Here is a 21,585-nt window from a genome sequence, read left to right as displayed (position 1 = left end):
TGTTTGGGGAACTAACTGGGAAATACTGTCCTTCATCCTTTTATCTAGATATAATAATGGAAAATGCATAACTGAAACAGGAGAGTTCCCCCTGGAGCTGGGGCTGCTTGACTTCGGTGCCTCATACACTGTTGTGATAACTAATGTAAGTGTTCCTATGATGGTTACACACTCCTGTTCTACTCTCTGGCAGTGCTGTTGTTCTTGTGTTGGTGGCTCTTGCTTGCTTTGTCCACTCTGTGATCCCTGGGCAGTAGCCATCTGAAGGCAGTCCATTATGAAAGGGATAGTAAAAGGTTTTGGTACCTACATCAGCAAGGTGGGTGTGTATTTGTTCCACCTTACGCTGTGATCATGTCAGATTACATGGGTTAAAAAGAAGTAAAATCTTTCCCTGGATAGAAATCCTCCATAGAAAATCATGTGATCTGTGGTTTGTGCTCGTCTCATGCCATGCTCAAGCAGTTAACATTGACCCAGAGCACTGCAAAGAGTTATTACCATCTGCCAAGAACTGACTCTGCTTGTGGTCTTTAAAAAACTGTACCTGGTAGGGCCTCACACCCAAAAACTGCAGAAGCAGTCTGCTCTATCCTCACATTTAGCTTACTGAGCTAAAGACTGATCTTCCAAGATTTGTAGATTATGCACAGGGGGAAGAGGGACAACGTCTTGAGGGAGGAGGTTGGTGAAGTTGTACATCTGTTTCCTCCTCTCACTGTCTGTACAGCTAATTTGGAGCCTAGCGTAAAGTCAAGGCATGGTTTTCTGAACAGCCTAGCCCTTATGGGCTCTGAGCACTGCTGAGAGGGTGGATTCCTTTCCCTGCCTGCCAGCCTCTCAGACACACTGCTTCAACCCTGGTCCAGCTGGCTGGAGCCACGGAGATGAACGTGATCAGCTTCGTTCCCATTTTAACCTTTCCACCACAAAGGCACACAGACAAACTGAGTCTGACAGGACACACTGCTAAGCTGCCCTCTGAGACTTTGGCTACTGCGTTGTGATGAGCAGAGCAAAGTGTTGTCAGCTACTCCCTGGCAGTAGCATCTCCCTGTTGGGCAATTAATGGGAGCTGTTCACGTCTGCTGGGTCCAAATACGTAGGAGGAAAAATATAGCCGAGAAGCACCTGGCATTTTTTTTTTTTCCAATTCCAGTAGCTGGAGTGGGATGTACAGCCCTGAAGGGAACAAGCAGATGCTGCCATCTGTGAGTGCAGAGATTTATGTACATAAAACACACACATTTGAAGTGATGTTGGCCAGACCCTTCTTCCATGGCTGCAAGCCTCTTTCATCAGCTGAGAAACCAGATAGAGAAGTTGCATGAAAAATATTACACTAAGAAAATTTCCCCAGAGCCTCTGGTAACACAAGAGTCAGGGCCAGCTGAGGTAGATGTGTCCCATGTCACTGTGGCCAAGGATTCCAGTTTGTGGTCCCATCTGCAAAAGTCCCTGCTATAGCCCTGGCTGCTCAGGGTGGCAGTGTGCCTCAGTCCTTCTGCACCCTGTGCTAAGTACTTTAATATTTTTGAGCCTCTGTTTTTCCATATCTCTCTCTGTGGTTTCTGCCTTCTGTAGAGAGTTAGTTTGCTTGAGGCCAAGATCACTTTTAATTATTGGAGTGATTTGTACTGAGCCCTGCTCCTCTGCCAGGAGTGCCATATAGAAGAATCAAGAATACAATATATTAGTCTGCTAATGTAGCTGAACTGTGAAACTTAAATCACGGGGGTGCTGCCTTCTGCCCAGCCTTCCTCACTGTGCAGTTACAGCATGGTGCTTGTGACATTTCTTTATGGGCTAAAGAGCAATGCACAGCTCTCCTCTCACCCCTTTTAGCCTGCTGAAATACAGTCTCTTGATTTCCCTCCCTGGCAATGATTGGTGATTAAGAACATCTCATAAACATCCCTTGTATTTTCCCAAGTACTCTCCTTAAACACAGGGCTTTCTGCCTGAAGTAATTTCAATCTAGTGTTTTCCTGGCTTGTAGTCCAATCTCTCTCAGCCTCTGAGCCTCTGCATCACAAGGAGTATTAATTACAACTGGGAAAACAAACAAAAATAATTAGGAATACAGGTACCATAACTATCTGAATATATCTGATATGGAGCCGTCTTTGCTACTCTTGGCATTCCTGAGCTGAATTTGTTTGGGTGTCAGTGATATCATTGGGAAGTTGTACAGTGCTGATAAAATGGGAGTAGTGACCACATGGATGCAATGAGCACTTACCCTGTCATCCTTTTTTGACCTTGGGGACAGCAGCAGGTCACAGGCTCTGCACTGGAACCTCACAGGCTTTTCCCAGCCCCACTACAGAAGACAACTTGTTGGTTTGCAGTAATTCAGGGAATTCTTGTGGTACCTGAATGAGCTGGAATGCTTTCATCCTGCTCTTTCTGCCCTGTACAGCAGGAGTCGCCCCATTCCCAACAGGCTTGGTAATGGCAGGGTTGAGAGCCATAGTTTGCTTCAAAGGCAGAGCTTTTTTTCCACCTTTGCTTAAAACTTTATTTTGGTATATTTTCTGTTGTTGTCCAGGCTAAGAAAGATCTGATCTTTCAGCAGCTAATCAGTGTGCCTTTATTTTCCTGATAGGTTTCTGGAGGTACTGTTGAGACGTGGAAGTCAGAAGACATCAAAGCCAACAATGTCCATATGGCCTGGCAGTTACCACAATATTTATTGATATCTGCTGGGGAGGTGATGTTCTCCATTACGGGTCTGGCCTTCTCCTATTCTCAGGTACTCCACGTGAAGATAAGGGCCTTACAATTAGACTTCAGGATTCATTCCTGCATCTGTGATTGACTTGTCATACCTCCTTTGACATGACACTTACTAACAATGTTATCTGTCCTTCAGCTGAAAGTGGGATTATAGCACACCTTGCTGGGTGCCCTCAAGCTAAATTAATTCATATTCTGAAGGTACCTGTTCTCAGTGATACTTGGAAATCTCCTTTTCTGGTAAACCTGAGAACACAGAACAGAACTGGATAATTAACATGAAAGCTCTGAATAGTGTAATATCAGGGTTTTCTCCTAGTGAAGGATTTTTCAGTGATATAAAGGCAAAGGTATCTCAAGGGCTATAGGGTGGCATGAGGGCTTGGCACATGCTTTAAATTGAGAGACTGAAGGGGTCTAAACATGCAACGTTGTAACAAGGGAACAAGGTCATGAATGTGCAAGGACTGTTTGATCGTTGTTTGGGGAGGTTTCTGAGAAGAGAGGACTGAGACATTACATGGTCGAACAGCTACTGAAGTTACTCAAATTTATCCCTGGAGTAAAGTGCAGATGTTTATTAATGAGGATGATTAATACAGTGGGATGATCTGTAATGGGATGTGAAAAATTTGTCCTCAGCAGGAAATTTCACATCAAGATCCAGTCTCTTTTCCAAAGGTGTACAGCCACACGGCACCAGACTCCAAGCTGCAGGGCTTGTGTGGCTCCTTGGACGTCCTGATCGTACCATTTCAGATGATGCAGGTTGGAGATGACCAGGATTCAGCTCTGCAACAACAGCATCTCCTGCTTCTTCATGTGTCCTCCTGTCCATGTTTCGAAAGCTCCTTGTATGCATGCAGTTGTTGAGATTAACCACAGATTAACCACTCCACACAGAGGAAATTCCACCATCTTCTCCTAGGCTGAGCCCAGTGACACCTACACTGGGCAGGACACCAGAGGGTGAAGCAGGGCCGAAGGGCACAGCACAATTCCCACTGATCAGGCCCTTCTCCTCTTTTCAGTCTCCAGCCAGCATGAAGTCGGTGCTGCAGGCAGGCTGGCTGCTCACGGTGGCTGTGGGGAATACCTTTGTGCTCATTGTTGCCGAGGCTGCACCAATGGCACAGGTATGGTTTGGCTCTTGAAAGAGAGATAATCCTTTACAACAGGCTTCTGGTGCTTCTGGATGTCCGTGTCCTCGAGACACATCTCTGCCCAGCCCCAGACTGCTGCACCTGAGTGACAGCAGCCCACCCTGAGCTGCCCCCCAGCCCCTGCTCAGTGGGGCCCTCAGTGGTGCTCCCCTGGGGAGCACTGGCCCTCCCTGACCCTCCCAGTGTCAGGAAATAGCTGACCTGCACTGGATAATGCTGCTGGAGCTCAGCTCTAGGCAAGCTCGCTGTGTTTGGACCTGGAGCCTGGACACAGTGGCAGCCACAGGTTGAGTTGCTCACTAGGAACAGGAACAGTGGGCATTCAGCTCTTCCTCAAGGTTCTCACTTGGGAATCCTGCCAGGCCAGCTGTCTGTGGCACCCTTGAGATGTCAGGCTTACAGAGGGAGGTCGTGGTGCAGAGGTAGTTTAATTCAGGCTGTGAAATTTCTGGGATGATGCCATGAAGGTGTGAACTGGGGCTTGTTTCTGGGCAGCATGAACCCACCTCTCCCAAGAGAATCTTGTAGGCAAAAAGCCCAGGTAGATATGTTCCAGTCAGGACAGATTTGTAAGAAAAGATTTAATGAACACAACTCAATCTAACTGTTTTGTTTCAAGATGTATCACACATTTGTAATTACATAATGTGTACAAGCACTTACCAGAAAACAGAATGAGAAAGTTTCTATCTTGTGAGCCATTTTGGAAACTAAAAAGTAATTTTCACCCAGCTCTTCTAAAAGCACTTGTAAGTGCAGAGATGTCCTCCAGACTGAGTCTGGGGTCTCCTGACCTGCTGTTCTTTTTTCTTTCCTAGTGGGCTGAATTTGTCTTGTTCACTGTTCTCCTCTTTGCTGTGTGCATTATTTTCTCCATCATGGGATATTTCTATGTCAGTGTGGATCCAGAGGACCTAGAAGAAAAAGAAGAGAAGAGAGAGACCTCAAGCAGAGGAAACATGATTGGTCTTGTTACTCAGAAAACAAAGCTCTAACACATCACGGGTTGGGATTTTTTTTTTTTTTTTTTGTACTCAGTTATGAGATGGTAAAAGAAGGGTGGGGACAGTGTTATTTTATTTTAGACCACTGCAATCTTTATTTCTCAAAATGTAGCCACCTTACAAATGGGACCAAATAGCCCTCTATAAAACAATGGGGCTCCTGAAATCAGAGCAAAACTCCCTGGGAAAGCTCCTCAGGTATTAAAAGCCCTTGTTAGTAATTACAGTGTAATTTAAAACCTGCCCATCTTTTTAAGCATGGAATGCTTTCCTATGATTTTGCCTTAAACATATATTTAGGGCAGCAGGGAGGAAGGGTGGAAGGAATGCCATATGACACAAAAATCTGGAGATGTTAGAAGAGAAGAAAGAGGAAAAACTAGTATAGGATTTAGTGAAGAATAGACATTAGTGACAGAAGAATTTTTAATGCTATCATCAAGGACTGTAAGGGTTACACACAGTCCCAAAGGATTTCATCATGTAACTCTCCTTATGAGTACTTCATCCCATTATTCCATGTTATGAATGGTTCTGATTTATGATTTTCACCTTCAGGCTCAGAAGTAATAACAGGGAATTAAATTCTGCAGGCTAAAATATTCCCAAAACACTACTGACGAAGACAGGCATGCTACCACCTCTCCAATACCCATTTTTTTCCCTAGAAGTTTTTAGCAACTGATGGTGTTCTTTGATTAGACATGATTAGAGAATTGGTTTATGCTTTCTTATTTCAGAATTCCAGACAGTTATTTGCCATCTTCCTATACATTAAGCCTTTATTGGGCATTTCCTTTTACAGCACCTGTCACTGCAAGTTAGGATATGGCTGATTTCTTATCTCATGCCTCAGTTATTCCCCACTGGGAGACAAGTTGCAGCAGTTTCTATAAAATTCCAGGCATCCTGCAGTGAGTTATTTACAAGGATGCACTTTATCATTTTTTCAGTCTACAAGAAGAGGCCATGGCATATGAGATTTTTCTTTTTCCTCCTTGTTTTTCTGTCTCTACCAAACTTTGGATATAGCAATTTTACTGGAATTGTGATATAATTGTCTGATTTTCCTCAATTGCATGAAGCTGTGATTTCGTGTTCTGCATAGGAGTAATTCAACCACTGCTGATCTAGTAAAACTCCTGAGAGAGTCCCTGCCTTCCTCTGTCACTTCAAGGCCACAGTTGTAACAGGTATGACCTAATTTAAAACAAGGTTGTCAATAAGATCTTCAGGTTCACAGAGAATAGGTTTTAAATTATGCTTTCCTTTTCCATCTTGGCATTGGCCATAGGTGGTCGCTGATACTTGGGTTCAGGAGATCACAAAATACATGTTTGATTTAATTCCTCTTCAGGACAGTACTAGGAAATACACTTAGTTTGACACTTCAGCTCTTTTGATGTGCTGCCCACTTGAGCAACACTGAGAAAACACAGCTTTTTGGTTACTAACTCACAGATTGCTCCCTCTGCTTCATGTCCTAAATGGTCATGGACTTCCACCACTAGTTCTGCATAAGCTCCTGCCTGCTGTGAAGTAGCATCTGGGCTTGTGCCAGAGGGGGACCATGGTCTCATCAGATAAATGAGAACAGGCTGCAGATGTGCACGCAGGAGCACTTGAGGTGGTTTAGTACATGCAGAGACATTTATTAAGCTGTGGTGGCTGGATCCGCACAGCTCAACCCTGCAACTCCATGGGGAATGAAAGGCATTGAAAGCCACCTATTAGGTCATCCAACCTGCTTCTGAGAAGCCAAGTGAGGATTATTCCCCTCTGTTCTTTCTGGTATTGTTCTCCTGCTGTGATTCTTTGTGTGGGTTCTTTCTCCTCCAAGCATTGTTGTTTTCCTAATCCCATTTTATGACACACTGTGAATCGGCTCAGAGGCTGCTGAATCATTCTGCTGCGATGCTGTTTGACCAGCTTCCAACTTGAAGCACTAATAGAAAGCATTTCTTCCTCCACCCACTGCAAACAAAACAAAAATCCCCAAACTGAAGGAATGGCCAGGCTCCAGTAACCCTGAACAAACACAATTTAGAATTATTGGAGCATTTAATTTTTATAAGCCTTGAATTTGGAAGTATGTTGGGGTTTGAGGGCATATGTGGTGAAGAGACAATTCAAAATTATTGAAGCACTTTCCTTGGGAAGCGCTTGGTAAGCAGTTCAAAGTTGCATGAGGGAAAGCAAGATATCCAGATCTCTAAGACTACATATGCTTAAGAACCTCTTGATTTTTTTTTTTTTTTGTTTTATTTCCTTATTGGCGATACTACCAGAAGCTGTCACAGATTCTGAGCTTAATTTAAAGAAATCCTTCCAAACTCATAAAAGATACATTTAGGATGTCATCTGTATCTGCTTTTTAGACTCCTGATGCCAAATTGCCCCTTTCCAAACATCTCCATGTTCCAAACCATCACCATAATGCTGGGGGAAGGAAAAATTGCAATTCACAGTTGGGAAGGTTATGAACAGGAAGGCAGTGCTATAAATAAAGTGCTAACATGAGGCTGGGGTCTGCTTCTCCCAAGACTTGCTCGAGGGACTGTAAGGCTCTGTTCACATTTCTCTTAGAGATGAACTGGTTACTTCTTCCCACCTACTCACCATTACCTATTGGAAGCTTTTTCCTTCTCTGATCTGCCTGCTTGGTTGCTGGTATGATCCTTTCCCACTGCTTCAGCTGCAGCTGTAGTTTTGCTAAATTGGACCCATTTATTTGGAATGCACCAGCAGTTTGGAGGGATTTCCACTGGCATGCTCACAACCAGCCAGGAGCAGGCTAGGGGGTGTAACAATGAGCTGCCCCTTCTGTAGCTGGAGAAGGTGGAAAAATAGCACATTCTGCATAGCACTCCTCCAGTTTTAGAGCCACAACTCCATCCTTGGAGGCCTTGCATCACTTTCAAATGTACTCAAGACTGGATCAAAGGTTTGGGACTCGATTCCATGGAGTAGTGAGGTCTCAGGGTTTTTCTTCCATATGGTCAGCTCAGAGATGGGGCCATGTTCAGCTCTTAATACCCAATTTTAGAAAAATATTCTTTATTCCTCACAACTCTTTGCTTTAGGATCACAGGGAGGATCCGAAGTAGTGATAGTATATGTAAAGCTGTATGAACCTCTATAGAGAAATAGCAGCCTGCTGCCTGTCCAACTTCACCTGTCACTGAAGATTCTCAGCTGTTGGTGAAGCTTTACCTGGCACAGATGAGGAAAAGCTCACACCAGCTGACCTAGAGAAATCATCCTCTCCAGCTGAGGGACAGGGAAGAAGAGATGGTGGGGAACTGTAGATGTGTTGCTCCAAGAGCAAACCCTCTTAGAGATTGTAGGGGTTTGGCTTTGCTCTGCAAGTATGTGTGTTTATCTGGTTTTATGAAGGGTGTTTTCTGAGAAAGATCTTTTTTTGCAGAAAATTTCCCTTCATTTGCACTGGCTCTTGCCAGTTTTCCCCTTAGCAGGTTGTAACCGTGACGAGTGTTATTTCCAGTTTTGCATGAGATAAGCATAAAAATGAGATTTCAAACTCAGCAAAAATAACACCTTGGCTGTCGGTTCCTTAAATTTACCTCCTTTTTCTGAGGCAGTCAAATGCCTTTAGGTAGCAGGTTTGTTTGTGCAGCTCAGGAGGCTTGCATCTTTCTTTTCTTCACTCTTCCTTTCACCACAATCCCAGAATTCCAGAGGATGAGCCCTGGGAGGGCTGCATGGGACTGGCTTGGATGCAGCTGGTGTGTGCTGTCAGACTGGGAAGCAGGAGCTTGGCCAGGTCAGGAGCTAGTTTCTCTCTGAATACTCAAACAGGGCCTGGCAAAGTAGACTGAGGCAGGGCTGGCCCTGGTGGAAGTTGTGGTTTCGTGAACAGTGGCCTGGATGTGAGTTTTATTGTGAAAGGAAAAGTTTTCACTTTGCTTGGCTGAGGTGTGAGGCAAGGAGACTGCAGACTGATGGGCAGGAAGGAAAGCAAGCTGTTTGGTTAAGGTCTTCCCAATTCCTCAATGAACAGCTGAGGTTACATTGAATAATTGCAGAGAATATGAAATGAGAGAAGAGGAAAACGCAGGTGATTAAACAGTGAATGACTTCAGGTCTTTCAGAAGAACACTCTCCTAGCTGGTGGTGAAGGGCCATCAGGGGAGATGGTCACCCATGGCTTGAAAATGGGTTTGGCATTCCAGAGTACTGCAAAAACCAGCATGAAGACCAGCATTGGTGGGTCTGCAGTGACCGGAAGAGGAGGTGGCTGTGCCGCTGGCAATGTCCCCACCACCTATGGGAGCCACCACCTTGGCTTCACCCTTGGGACAGAACAAACAGCTGAATGGGTATTACAGATGTGATTAGCACAGGAGGGAGAGCTACAATTAGGGGTGGTTAACAAGTTTTAGCCAGGGTGATATGCAGAAGAATAATCTCCTTTTTCCCCGCATTGAATTTCTTTGCTGAGCTACAAGAACCACTTTCTAGCACAAGCTGCTTAAACTTGGGAGTTCAGCTCCATGGCAAATACCACAGCTGCTGAATTTTGGATGGTACCAGACTCTGCATTTCATTATCACTACATTTGTTATTGTGATACAATTTTGAAACAGCATTTAAGAGATAAGTCTGGTCCCAGATGCTGACAGATCTGGCCAGGGTTTTGCATGTTGATAGCTGGATTCACTAGCTGTTGGTAGCTAGTGTTTCACGTTAATGTGTGTGATAAACCTCTCATGTAAAAGTAGATGTGGGGCCTTTATAATTCTGCAGCAATTTAGAAAAAAAGCCCCAAAGTTCCACATGAAGCTGGCTAAATTTGAACTGTGGCATTGCTTCCTTGAGGGAGCTTCCCACGTTCTTTGTAAAGCAGGGACTCTCATTCATGTCCTGCAAAGTGCTCCCCAGAGGGACAAAAATGGGGGACACAAACATTTTGCCTTGAGAAGGGCTTGTGTTGCCTAATGGAAATTGCTTGAAAGAAAATATTGCTTAAAATCCCTCCTTCCTCACCATCTCAGGTGGATATCAAGGAAGGAAGCTGTTTCTTATTGAGCTTTGAATCAAGGAGTTGCTGCGTCTTCTCAACGTCTTCTCATGCTGTGTTTTGCCAGCAGATCAGCATTAACCTGGCTCTAGCACCTGTAGATCAGAAGATTGTCAGGAAGAAGAGCAGCCACACTGCAGGCTCCCACAGTCAGCTGATCAACTCTGATCTCTTCATTTTTAATGAATAGGTGTAGCAGTTATCCTGCAGGGCTCAGTCAGTCAGAATTGCTCTAAATTTAGGCCATAACTAAGGACCTGAGAGAACTGTAATCAACAAGATAAATAGCTAATGCCTCAAAAACCTGCTAAAACACTGACTTAGTGCTTAATTAAAATTTTAATATGCTTACAGAAAGTAAAAACCTAAACCTGAATTTAGCAATTCAGTCAGAGCAATGAGGAGCTGTGGCTGGAATCCACCAATGTGACAACTGGCAGCCAAGATGACGATACACAAATCAAGCAAACATCCCTTTTTAGATTATTTTTTGTCATTGCATACGTTGCTCAGTCCGCTTGGCCTGTCCTGTTCGATCTACTCGTGTGTAAGGAAAAGAAGCTGAATTGACTTGTTGAAGACATGTACCCTCTCCAAGCTGCAGCTTGGTTCTCCTCTTGTTGCAGACTCCCAAGTTAGCTCCAAATGACTCCCTTTGCTAGCAGTCAGCCCCCTCAGTCCCACATGGTAATCTTCCCTCTCCACAAGTCACTTCTCACTGATGACTTTGCTGGCCCTCAGAACCTTGCTTATTCCTCCTCTCATGCAGACTCTTTGCTGACAGCAACACTGTGTTTGCTTGGGAGTTGTCCTGGGTAATGCTGTCCACTTTCCTGCATCCAGAAAAGCTGCTGACCCACAGGAGAACTGTGTCTGGGCAGAGACCACACAGGGTCTGGGTGGTAACAGCATCTGCCCTGGCTGCTTTGGCTCTGGCTTTTTGTCACAACTTCGGATGGCCTGACCCATCTTCTGTAGGCAAATCAGAGCACAGTGCTTATGCAGCATCTCCCTCCTACCTATCCTGTGCCTGGTTGCTGCCCACAGTCAGCCCTTGTGTTGTGCCACGTCAAGCCACAGGGACTTCTGGACCGACACACTGCTGTCACCAGCCCTGGAGCATCCATTGGTGCTGCCTGTGGCCCCAGCCTATTTGCACGTTATTTATGGCCCTGCCCAGCCTGCCAGTTTGCAAGTCTCTCTCCTGCAGAGGAGTGAAAGAAAGCTACACAGGCTGTGTCCATCTCAGCAGTGGTGTCTGGTCAGTGGGCTGCCTTTGCAACCACAGATCTCCCATCAGCATGGACACAGCAGCTAGTGGAAAGGGGCAGCTCCTCTGTCACCAGTGCCTGCTGGTGTCAGTGGGGCTGGCTCTGTGGCCATCCCAGGCTTGTGTTTTGCTGAGAGCCCTGTGTTATAACTGTGTATTACCATGTGCTGCCAGTCTTCACCTTCTCAATTTTGTGGTCAAGGAGCAGCAAGCTGCATCCTGTCAGGGCACTTTCTGCTCTTTCTTGGTCTACTTGCCCATCCCCAATGACCAGGTCTTGGGTAATAACTGGCATCTCCCAGACCTTGCTGTGTTTATGTACCCACTCACAAATGAAGTTTCTTCAAATGGAAGTGAGTTTTCTTGGAACTCTGACTCTACCCAAGTCTGCTTGGAGCTGCTGATAGCCTTCATGCTGTCCTCACCAAAGAAAGAAACCTCTCAAAGGTGCTGTACCAATATGGACTTTTCCTGCCCGAGTTTGAGGTGAAACAGGCCAGCAGGAATTCATCAGGCACCAGGAGCTGCTGTCTTTCAAAAAAGGCAAACTGCTGTCAGTCACAGTGGCTCCCCACATGCGAGGCCATGCAGTCCAGCTCCTGCTGTGCCCTGAGTTCAGCAGAGGCCAGCAGATGCTCCGATGCCTCTCTGGGGGCTGCAGCTCCCAGGTCCAGCACTGGCCAGCCCATCTGTGTGCCAGTCATGGGCTGTCAGTGCCAGCTTTGCTTCCTGACACTTTATACAGCCCAAAATCTGCAGAGCAAAGAGAGGACAGCTCCCTCTTTCCATAGAGTGTATTTAATTTGCCTGTTCCTGCTCTTTTCTCATCCACAGCCGGTGTCATCAGCTGCCCTGTTATTTCAGGGCTGACCAAGGACCTGTGCAGTCCCCCCATCTCACCACTGCCTTGGAGCAAGGGGATGTTTGGACTTTCCCACTCTGCCCACCCACAAGCACCTTCCTGGAAGGTCTCCTCAAATTCAGGTCCTCCACCTTTCCAAAGAGCACATCCCTCATGAGACCACGTTTTTAACCAGTCAGTCCCTTTGTGGGGATTAGCCAGCCTGGGTAATATTTGCATTTTACCCTTTGCTGTCTGCTGGTTGTGGATTTACTTTTGAAGCTAATATCAGTGTTTTTCTTTCCATTTGCTCCCCAAAGGTTGTCCTGAGCCACCTGCACTCTCTGTATAAAATAAATAAATGGTCTTGACTGTTTGCAGGCAGATGGTCTATCCATCTTCTGCCAAAACTTTGATAGTGCCATGAAGAATCCCTCTGCACTAATGGTGCCAGCACAGTCCTTTACATCCCTACTGGAGGATTTCTTTGTTCCTCCTTTGCACCTCCCTTTTGTATGTGCTGCTTAAAACCAAAGGGCTTGTGCTCCATTTCTCACAGCCTACAGCACTCCTCAAGCTTCTGTAATGCAGGCTCTGAGTTCCCTCTTCTGTTTGAGCTGAAAACTATTAAAAGCCATTGAGAGCTTCAGAACCAGCTGGGTTTTGTCTAGTAAAGTTCTTTTTTTTTTTTTTTCCCCACTGTGTTCACATCCATCACTTACAGCTAGGGAGTGAAACACTGCTCCAGTCTTCTCCTGTCAACTCTCTCAGGAGAAGGCTGGGCTTTTAGCTTTTCCATTAAACCCTTATCTTTGATGCCTTTGGTCCTAATGTTCATTGTTCAGCATCCCTTGAAGCCAGGGATTTTGGTTCCTTTCTTTGGGTTTTTGCTTCAGTCTGCTCAGCATTTTGTAGCTGGTGTTACTGTATTACATGTCCTGGGGTACACTGACCTGTTGGGCTGAAAATGAGCAGAGGAGACATACCAGTGTTTTTAAAGATGCAGCTAGACAGAACTTGCTCAACTCTGAAAGTTTTGAGCTTCCTTTCAGCTGGTTAGGGAAGAACAGGCACTTCTCCATGTAAAGGTGTGTTTTCATGTCTACTGCATCCTGCTCTGTCTGGAAGGGGACACTGCCAGGTCAGAGCAGCTCCACCATCCTCCTTTCCTCTGGCTCTGCATTTCCTGGCTTGGATTTCCCTGCTCTTGGCCCTCTCACAGTTGTGATATTCACTCAGAGGTAGATATTGCCTCCAGCAACTTATTTTACCAGTCTCATGTTGTTACTTGTGGCGACACCAATCATGGGATTTATTTTGCCTTTTTAGTCTCCACTGTTTTACCACGTTTCTGCTGTGGTTTCTCTTGATTCAGACTGTCAAGCTCTTGGCAATTTTGTCTTCCTCCTCATGGCTTCCCATTATCAGTGCTGTGCTTGGAGTCCAAGTTGCCTTCACGCCCCAGATCTGCAAGATAAGTAAACTTAGAAAATTATTAGGGGAGACTTTGACTGCTCCTGTCTCCATCAAAGACTAGGATTAAATTAAGTCCGTTTGATAAACTGAGCTGATGGGCCAATTTGGATTGCACATGTGGTATGATGAGCCTTGTGGGGTTTATGATTAAAAGACATGAGAGAACACAATTATTTAGAGAGCTACCAAGAGATTGCTGTAGCTCACTAGTCACTTCTTTATCAGAACAAAAGAAGAGCCCAATTCTCCAGGGTGACAGGCAGCTCCTGGGAGGTGTCCGTGAGTCTCTAATTGCTGTGGGAGGCGGCAGTCAGGCTTTGATGTGTGCAATAACACTGCGGGGGGGTGCTGGGGAGAAACACTCTGGCCATTTCTGTCCCCAAGGCACTTGGTCCAGCAGCAAAGCCTTCCACACAGGTGGCTTCTTTATCTCTTTTTACAGTTCCTTGGGTTTTTTGGGTTTTTTTTTCCACCATAAACTGCAGCTGCCTTTGCAGCAAGATAGAGCTCAGCTGGGTTTCTTTGCTGGACTGTGATCAAATCCTGACTGCCACAGGGAGCTCAGTGCAACCAGGGCTGCATCAAATCTTCAAGGCTGGGCTGGATCCTGACCCAACAGGAGAAGTCATGTTAGCTCAGGCTCTGCAGCCAGCCCTGAAGATGAGAAATGTCTAACTGGACATAAATGCAATTTTGCCTGTTTTATTTTTTCTCAGTGTCAGGCTACTGAGTCAGGGCTGGATGGTGTAATTGTAGCAAGGCTATTTTCTCATTTTTTTTTTTTTAAAGGAACATTCATGCTGCATTTTAATTACAACATTTAGAACATGTCCAAATAGCTTGAGCTCAAATTGATCTTGTGTTTCAGCCAGAAAGCTTGTTTTTCATCTATTATTATAATAAATGTGCTATTGATAATAGTTTAGGTGCAATACAGCAAAGCTTTGTGTTATGCATCAGCTCTGGAGGCTCAAAATTTTCTTATTATCCATTACTGACATGACAGTTTACAAATATTTAACAAACAAATTACCAGGTTTTCCTTGTTCCCTCTTAGTTTGCAGTCTCAGTCCTTTTGACAGCTGCATTCAGGATTAATGATGATCTTGTTTAAGACGATTGTTTGCTAGCAAACAGTTTTATTCTCTAAACCTACAAGTGCAGTAGGAGAACTAACACTGGCACTTCAAATTAAATCTCATCCTCAATGCAAATTTTTTAGCTTTATTCCATCCAGTTGTCCAAAGAAGAAATCGGATTTGCCTGGTAAAGACCTGTTAATAATTTCTTAGGTTATGTAGTCATTTTAAATATAGACACTTAACATGAAGGGCTGGCAAAGGGAGTATTTTTTCTCTGCCAGGCCTGAGCTTGCTGGGTCTATTCAGGCTGTAAGTGTTTTAAAGTCCTTTCTGAGCACAAGCAGGGCAGCAAAGAGACCACCTTGAGCCTCCACGGAAAAGAGAGATCCAGACGGAGAAGCTGGATTTGGTTCTCTGTGAAGTACTGGAAGCAGCACTGGGAAAGATTCAGCCCAGGTCCTGGGAGTGGTAAAACACATCCATGCTTTGCAGCAGCTTCTTCTCCACCTGCTCCAGGTCTGAGCACAAGGTGAAGGGCACAGAAGGGCCTGATGGCTGACATCTGCCTGGGAAGGTTGTTTCTGCTGTAGATGGCTGCAGGTGAAGCGAGGAAGGTGCTACACCCCCTGGGAAAGCCTGGGCATCTTCTGGGAGAAAACACAGCACCGGAATAGAGACTGAAAGAGTATGTGAAGCACCCCCTTCAGAGCATGTCCTGGGCACTGGGCCATCCCTCCCCTGTGGTTTCTGATCTTGGGCTTTGCATGCACAATACAGGAATTCACTGGTGTGTGGGCCTGGCTTTGGAGATGAGAAGTGAATTTGTTCTCAAGAAAAATCGCTCTTTGTTGGCAGAAAATCTGTGAGTTGGGTTCCCCAAGGGCATAGTGTTTGAAAATCACAGATGATTAAAAGATAACACATTTGAGGGTCAGTTTTGGGGGTTTTGCTTGGGTTTTTGTTGTTGTTGTTTGTTTGGTTTGGTTTGTTCTTGTGGAAGATGTTTGTTTGTTTGTTTGCCTTCTGGGTATGACAAACTAAATGCCACACATAAATTTCTCCACAACTGACCTCGCCACAAATTTTTTGTTTTAATGCAAGAAAATCTGAGACTCTCCTTAAAAGAGGAGGCCTCCCTCCTGAGTTCTAGAAATACCAAATGTCACACTAACAAAAATGACTAAAGTTGGCAAGTCTGAGAGTCGTTTATCATATTGATCTTAAACAAAAATAAGCCAAATCAAACCAGGCTTGATGAAACAGAATAGAAGCATGTTTGGCTTGAAATAATGCGTTAATAGAGAGTATTTCTAAATTTTATTTGATGAGCAATAAAACCAGAGAGTCACAGTGCACACAGTCTGTATGTGCCCTCTGCTAATTGACTATCGTTGTTTGCAATGCAAGCACTCATTACTCACTTCGCCTGGAATCAGTGTGGCCAGCATGGAGCAGCAGGGACAGGGGCACAGCTGAGTATGTCAGCATCTCTGCACATGTGTTTTCAACCCTGGAATAATCCCCATGATATGGACATTTTAGGCTGGTATTCAAGCCTTCATCTCACTTCTTTTTAAGGCTTGCTTAACCCTTTTCCAGTTGACTGATACAGCATCAATCACAGTAATATGCCAGCTATGATGTTCCATTTAATAGCTACCGAGGAGATGGGTGGCTCAAGGCCCTGAGGTGAGCACAGGCATTTTCCTTGCAAATGCCAGGGAAGACTTACTGACAACAGCAACTTGCAAAATGTGTGGGGCAGCAGCAAGAAACTGCCCATCATTCCACCCCCGGGCACCTCCCAGCTTGAGAATATGCCTGTCACTGGGGTTACATCTGCAGCCTTTTTCTGCCCTGGGGGGTCAAGGCTTTGAGGAAAACCATGCTCATGTGCAAGTTTGTGAATTGCAGCTACCAGCTGGACACACCAAGGGTAAACTGGCTCCAGTTACCTGCTTTGCTTACGCCAATTGCCATGTATTACAAATCAAGCCACTCACAAGGAACCAAACTATCAAGCTGCTTTCTCATAATCATTAATTATAAAGATACCATCACTCATGTTTGTAGTCTATGAACTGTCCTGTGATAGCTGATTTACTTTTTTTCAGTTCAGTGATTTGTGATGGTGAGGCTGCAAACAGTGTTGGCAAGTGATTCCCACAGGGATCTGCTCCTGCAGGTCTGAGCTGGTGAAGTCCCCTTTTCATGACACAAAGCCAGCTCAGTGACCTCGCAGGTACAGATTTACACTCCTCCCATCCTCCTGGCCACCCTGCACAGTCTCTGGGAAAAGCTCAACTCAAATGTGTCCTGCAGGAGAAGGTCAGGTAAATATTTGATACCCTGACAGTTAATTTAGGGAGAAGCTTTCAGGCCAAAAGCATGCTGAGCACCCCAAAACTTTTCTGGGATCCATCACTGTGGGTACTGATTTCTCATTTGCCATCCCTAATGTGTTTAGGTTCAGAGTGGAACCACAGTGAGAGGGGCTCTTAAAGCCCTCCCTGGGCAAAGGCAGCAGCTATGCAGAAAGCTCATGTTTTTTCAGCCCTCTCCCAATTCATCCTGCTGGTGTTCAACCTTCCTTACACACCTCTGCACTTTCCTGATGCTGTGTAGGGCAGCCAAATGGGTCAGAAGAGCAAAAGCCCTTCAAAGCTGCTCATCCCACCAGGGTCACTTGCTGGGTCACATGCATAGTCATGATCTGAAGACTGAGCTTCCAGAAGGGTTTGCTGCCACAGCACCTGGGACAGTCCTGCACTGTTTTCTCCTGTTGCTGCTTTCTGGACAGATGTGTCCCAGCTGCTCGGTCTGCTCGGATGTGCACACGAGTCCATGCATGTGATTGGATCACTGATAGATGCTCCACAGCCATCTGGATCTAGGGAAAAAGTGACAAATCTCCCCCCTCCCGCAACCGCCACACCTTCCATGAGATTTTGATGAATGAGATCTTTATTGGCTGCTGGGCTAATTAAATAGAAGTTGCATCAGCTTCTAGCTGACAGGCTTTAATTGCTCCAGAGCAGATTTTCAGAGGACCAGATGAATATGAAAATAAAAGGAAAGACTGTGGATTGGATCCAAGGATATCTCTGACTGCATTGTGCTTCAGCTGGAAGTTTGTTCCACGTTTCCCTGGGAAACTGGGATGGGACAGGGGGCTCCTGTGCTGCAAGAGTGCTGTCAGAAAAGCAAAAATTAACACAGATAACAAAAAGAAAAAAATAGTATCCTGGTTTAGATAAGAATTTCTGGAGTCTTACCTTTGTCCCAGTCTCTAGCTTTGGCTTTGAGCACCCATCCACTCTGTGCTCCTGTTCCAGTTTGTCACACAGGACCAACAACACCTGCCAAGGGCTGAACTGCCTGGCATGCTCTGACATCACATGTATTCCTGAGATTCCTTTTTTTTTCCCCCTCGTGTTTCTTTGAAGTCCAAAGACTGCAAAAAGTGTGTCAGGCATCCAACAGCCCCTGTAGCTAGGCCCAGCCCTGTGTAATTCTGCTGAGAGTTTAGGAGAAAGGTGCTCCCCTCCAGCAACAAGGATGTTGAGACTTTGAGCCTGGCCATTCATTGGTGCTGGTCCTTTGAAGACAAGAGGTGCTGTGTGTGTCCCACAGTGTGTGCTGGCTGCCAGCAAGGGCTGCACAGCCCTCTCAGCCTCTTGCTGCTGTTTCCCCGTGCAGGAGCACGGGAGGGGACTGATTTGCATCTCTCCTCCAGGCTCCTGCCTAAACCTCCAAGTGGGGTATGTGGATGGCTCAATAGGAGAGTCACTGACAGAAAAAGTTTCTGAGTACCCAAGTTTCAGGTTGGTGCAGGACAGAGATGGACCTGGTATACAGTAGATTAAAAAGTTAATTGAAATTAATGACCAAGCCCTCAGTGACTTCAGTGGTGTCATGTTTTCCCCAGTGGACTCTGCAGTCTATATCTAGGCACATCCAGACTAAGAGGCTTGTTCCATGTTTAATTTATGGCATGATGAATGAGTTCTTAGCATACAATGCACTTAATTCCATTTTGGGCTGATTTATGGTGTGATGTGAACTGCACGTGAAGTTTTTAATTCAGTAGGTGGTGACTCTGATCCAGTATATGGAGTGTGACGGAAGAGATGATAAATTTGATTCCAAGGGTGATGCATCAATTTCAGTGTGAAGTGCATCGAATTTATCACATGGCACATTGGTTCCAGTGCATGACACCCCAGCGATGGCAGTGCCAGGCCTGTTAAGTGGGATATTTTCAGTGCATCACCAGTGGTCTGCCACATCCACCACCTCCTCAGAAGAAATTGGCCCTTGCTGTTTGTCTTTCATTTGATCTTGCAGGACTTGAAGAAAACCAGAAAAATGGCCCATTAGGTGCTGGTCAAAATACTTGTCTTCAATTTAATACATGCACTGAGTAAGGGCTTTTGATATCCCACCTAATTTCAGGTCTCAGGAAGATGCTGCTCCTCCTGGGAACCTCAGCAACTTGGCTTAATTTTAAGTTCATTTCATGACTCAGTATCTTTGCTTTTAACTCAACGTCTGGCTGATCCACGCTGCTGAATGGGGATGTGGAGTTTGAGTCCTCTCCAGGAGATTGGGCTCTTCAACATCTGTAACCTCTGAAAGGTGTTTAAAAAAACCACCCCTGGAGAAAACTCCTCCACCCTCACTACTCACTGGGGATGCTTTTGGGGTAAGACTTCCTGGCTGAAAAAAACCATGTCTTGGTTAGGAGTTCCTAATGGCATTCAAGCAGCAGTTGTTTGGGATTTGTTGCACAGACAGGACAGCCCGGCGTGTGCTGGGCACTGAGGGGCTCGAGTACCCACAGTACCCAACCCCTTGCCCATCCTCACACTCCATTACACCAGCACCACTGAATGAAGCCGGGCACCGCAGGGCATGGCAAGTCACTGAGGCAGCCAAGAAAGACATGAGAGACTTGATGAGGGGATTTGGTGACAAGCTGAGCAAGAAGTAATTACTTTTCTTCTTCTCTCCTTTTGCTGCCACAGCCTCTGTGGCAGTGAGGATAAATGCAGTGTATTAGCAGCAGTGAGTGGCAGATTCACTGGGCTGCAATTTATATCATTGTCCTCCCCAAAACCTCACTGGAGGGCATTATGAAGTTAGCTTTATAAAGAGGGATAAAATTATGAGAGGGTCACTGGAAAAGTGTTTGGAAACCCTCAGAAGAGAGGCTGTTTTGTTCTCTCCAACTGTCTTGTTGAGCTCTGAGGGAGGGGTAGTGCTCATTCACCAGATATTAAATTCAATCCAGTGAGAAGTAGCAGATGTTGATGTGCCAAGCCTGTCTGCCATGCATAAGGATGTCTGAAAAATCTTCCATCAAAATGTTTTGATTTTTCTTGAAGCAAAAATAAACTCCTACTGGAGATAAAACAACAAACCTTCAGGGCAGAAAACTTCTGGCTGAGAAAACTTTGTCTTCAGACTGTTGATAAAGGGTTGCTGCTGTCAGAGGGGATAAAGAGGATGTTTTTCATCAGTCATGTTAATCTGATCTATCCCTGCATGCAGGCTTGTGCAGACAGATAAAATAAAACAGATCCTGATACGCTGATGAGCCAAATTCTATCAGTTTCCAAGGGACTTTGAGCTGTCTGGATGGAGAGGCAGGGGATTGATTTGCTTTGAGTTTACCCCCGGTGAAGGGTGTTAAGCACTGGGAAAGGCACTTGGGCTAACATGCATCTGGTCTGCCTGGAGGGAGCTGTTTGCAGGCTTGGCCTGTGCTCTGTGCTCCCAACACCTCCACAGCAAACAGGTGCTGCTCCTGCTGCTCACAGTCCAGTCCCTGAAGGAAGAGGAAGCTTTAAGCCCAGTCTTCCACTCTCCAAAAGGGTTAAAAAGCCCAAACAAGCATATGGTTTACATGGTTTAAAGAGTACAAGGAAGGGAAATGCTAAAAATCACTCCTTTCAATAGCAAAAATGCTCATGAATCTGAACTCGTAGTTCAGCACCACCTTGCAAACAGCTTTGTTCATGACCAGGGTAAGAAACATTGGGTTTGGGAGGTTGCTGTGCCCTGCTCCTCTGTCCCCCAGGCACCCCCTGAGGGGAGGCTTGTGCCCCACTTAACCCTGGCCAAGGGGACCAGACAGGCTCAGGGATGCTCCCACTGCTGCCCTCCACAGTGAATCTCTGTCTGAGCCTGGCTGGACCCTGCACCAGAAGGGCAGCAAGGAGCATCCCAGCTGAACGGCATGGATCCTGCTCCTGCATCTCAGCCCACTGAGCCCCTGGCACACACACTCCTGCAGGACCATGGAGCAGCCTCCCAGCTGCAGGATGTCTTTAAGTTGTGGAGAGAATTTATTTCTTCATTTATTTGCTTTGCATGGGAGACAAGAATGCTGGTTTATAATGTGGAACAACCATTTTAACTGAGTGAAGTCGGTCCTATAAATCAATTGCCCTCTCCAGAGCACTGACCAGACCCCAGGAACCAGCATTTTTATGATACCTTTCCATGTTACTCTGGGTGGATTCTGGGCCAGAGTCTCAGCTGGTGTAACTTGGCCTCATTCTCCAAATCCAGGTGATTTACATTGTCTAATGCTGCTATGAACTTCTACAAGTCTGACAATCTCAGGTGCCCTAATTTTTACTGAAGAGATCATATGTTGATTCAAGGTGTTTTAAAATACATTTGACTGAGAGAGAGGACACAGGTCAAACTGTATATCCCAAACAAACATGTTTATCACTCTAAAATAAGTCCAGGCCAAAGCACTAGAAGAAAGGAGGTCCCTCTCCAGTAGTATGTACTCCAAAGGCTACTGGTCCCAGTTATCTAGGCCCCCAGGAGGCTCAATTTCCTCCTCTTTGCATTGCTGAGGCTCTCAGCAGACTTGGTGGTTTTTCTCCAAACCCTTTGACTATCATCAACAGCAGGCTGATAGGATGGCTCCTGCCTCCTCCTTGGTTCACT

The 21,585-nt window shown here is 45.6% G+C and overlaps 1 protein-coding gene across 15 annotated transcripts in view; it reads left to right on the top strand.

Annotated features, from left to right (window-relative positions):
* SLC15A2 (solute carrier family 15 member 2) overlaps positions 1–15,975 on the top strand; it is a 61,952-nt gene extending 45,977 nt beyond the window's left edge. For 6 of the 15 annotated variants that reach the window (XM_010407043.4, XM_019290427.3, XM_010407045.4 and 3 more), the window contains 4 exons: positions 49–145; positions 2,609–2,755; positions 3,771–3,875; positions 4,721–15,550. In XM_010407043.4, the coding sequence (XP_010405345.3) occupies positions 49–145; positions 2,609–2,755; positions 3,771–3,875; positions 4,721–4,897 (526 nt within the window). In that variant the 3' untranslated portion in view covers positions 4,898–15,550. Of the gene's footprint in view, positions 1–48; positions 146–2,608; positions 2,756–3,381; positions 3,876–4,720 lie in introns of those variants that run through there. The other 9 variants (XR_752674.4, XR_752673.4, XR_752672.4 and 6 more) reach the window with 9 other exon arrangements.
* The last annotated feature ends 5,610 nt before the right edge of the window (positions 15,976–21,585 follow it).

The sequence above is a fragment of the Corvus cornix genome, chromosome 7 (assembly GCF_000738735.6).
Source record: "Corvus cornix cornix isolate S_Up_H32 chromosome 7, ASM73873v5, whole genome shotgun sequence".
NCBI lineage: Eukaryota > Metazoa > Chordata > Aves > Passeriformes > Corvidae > Corvus > Corvus cornix.
The sequence above is the reverse complement of the archived record's forward strand: the minus strand, read 5'-3'. Positions and strand labels throughout refer to the sequence as shown.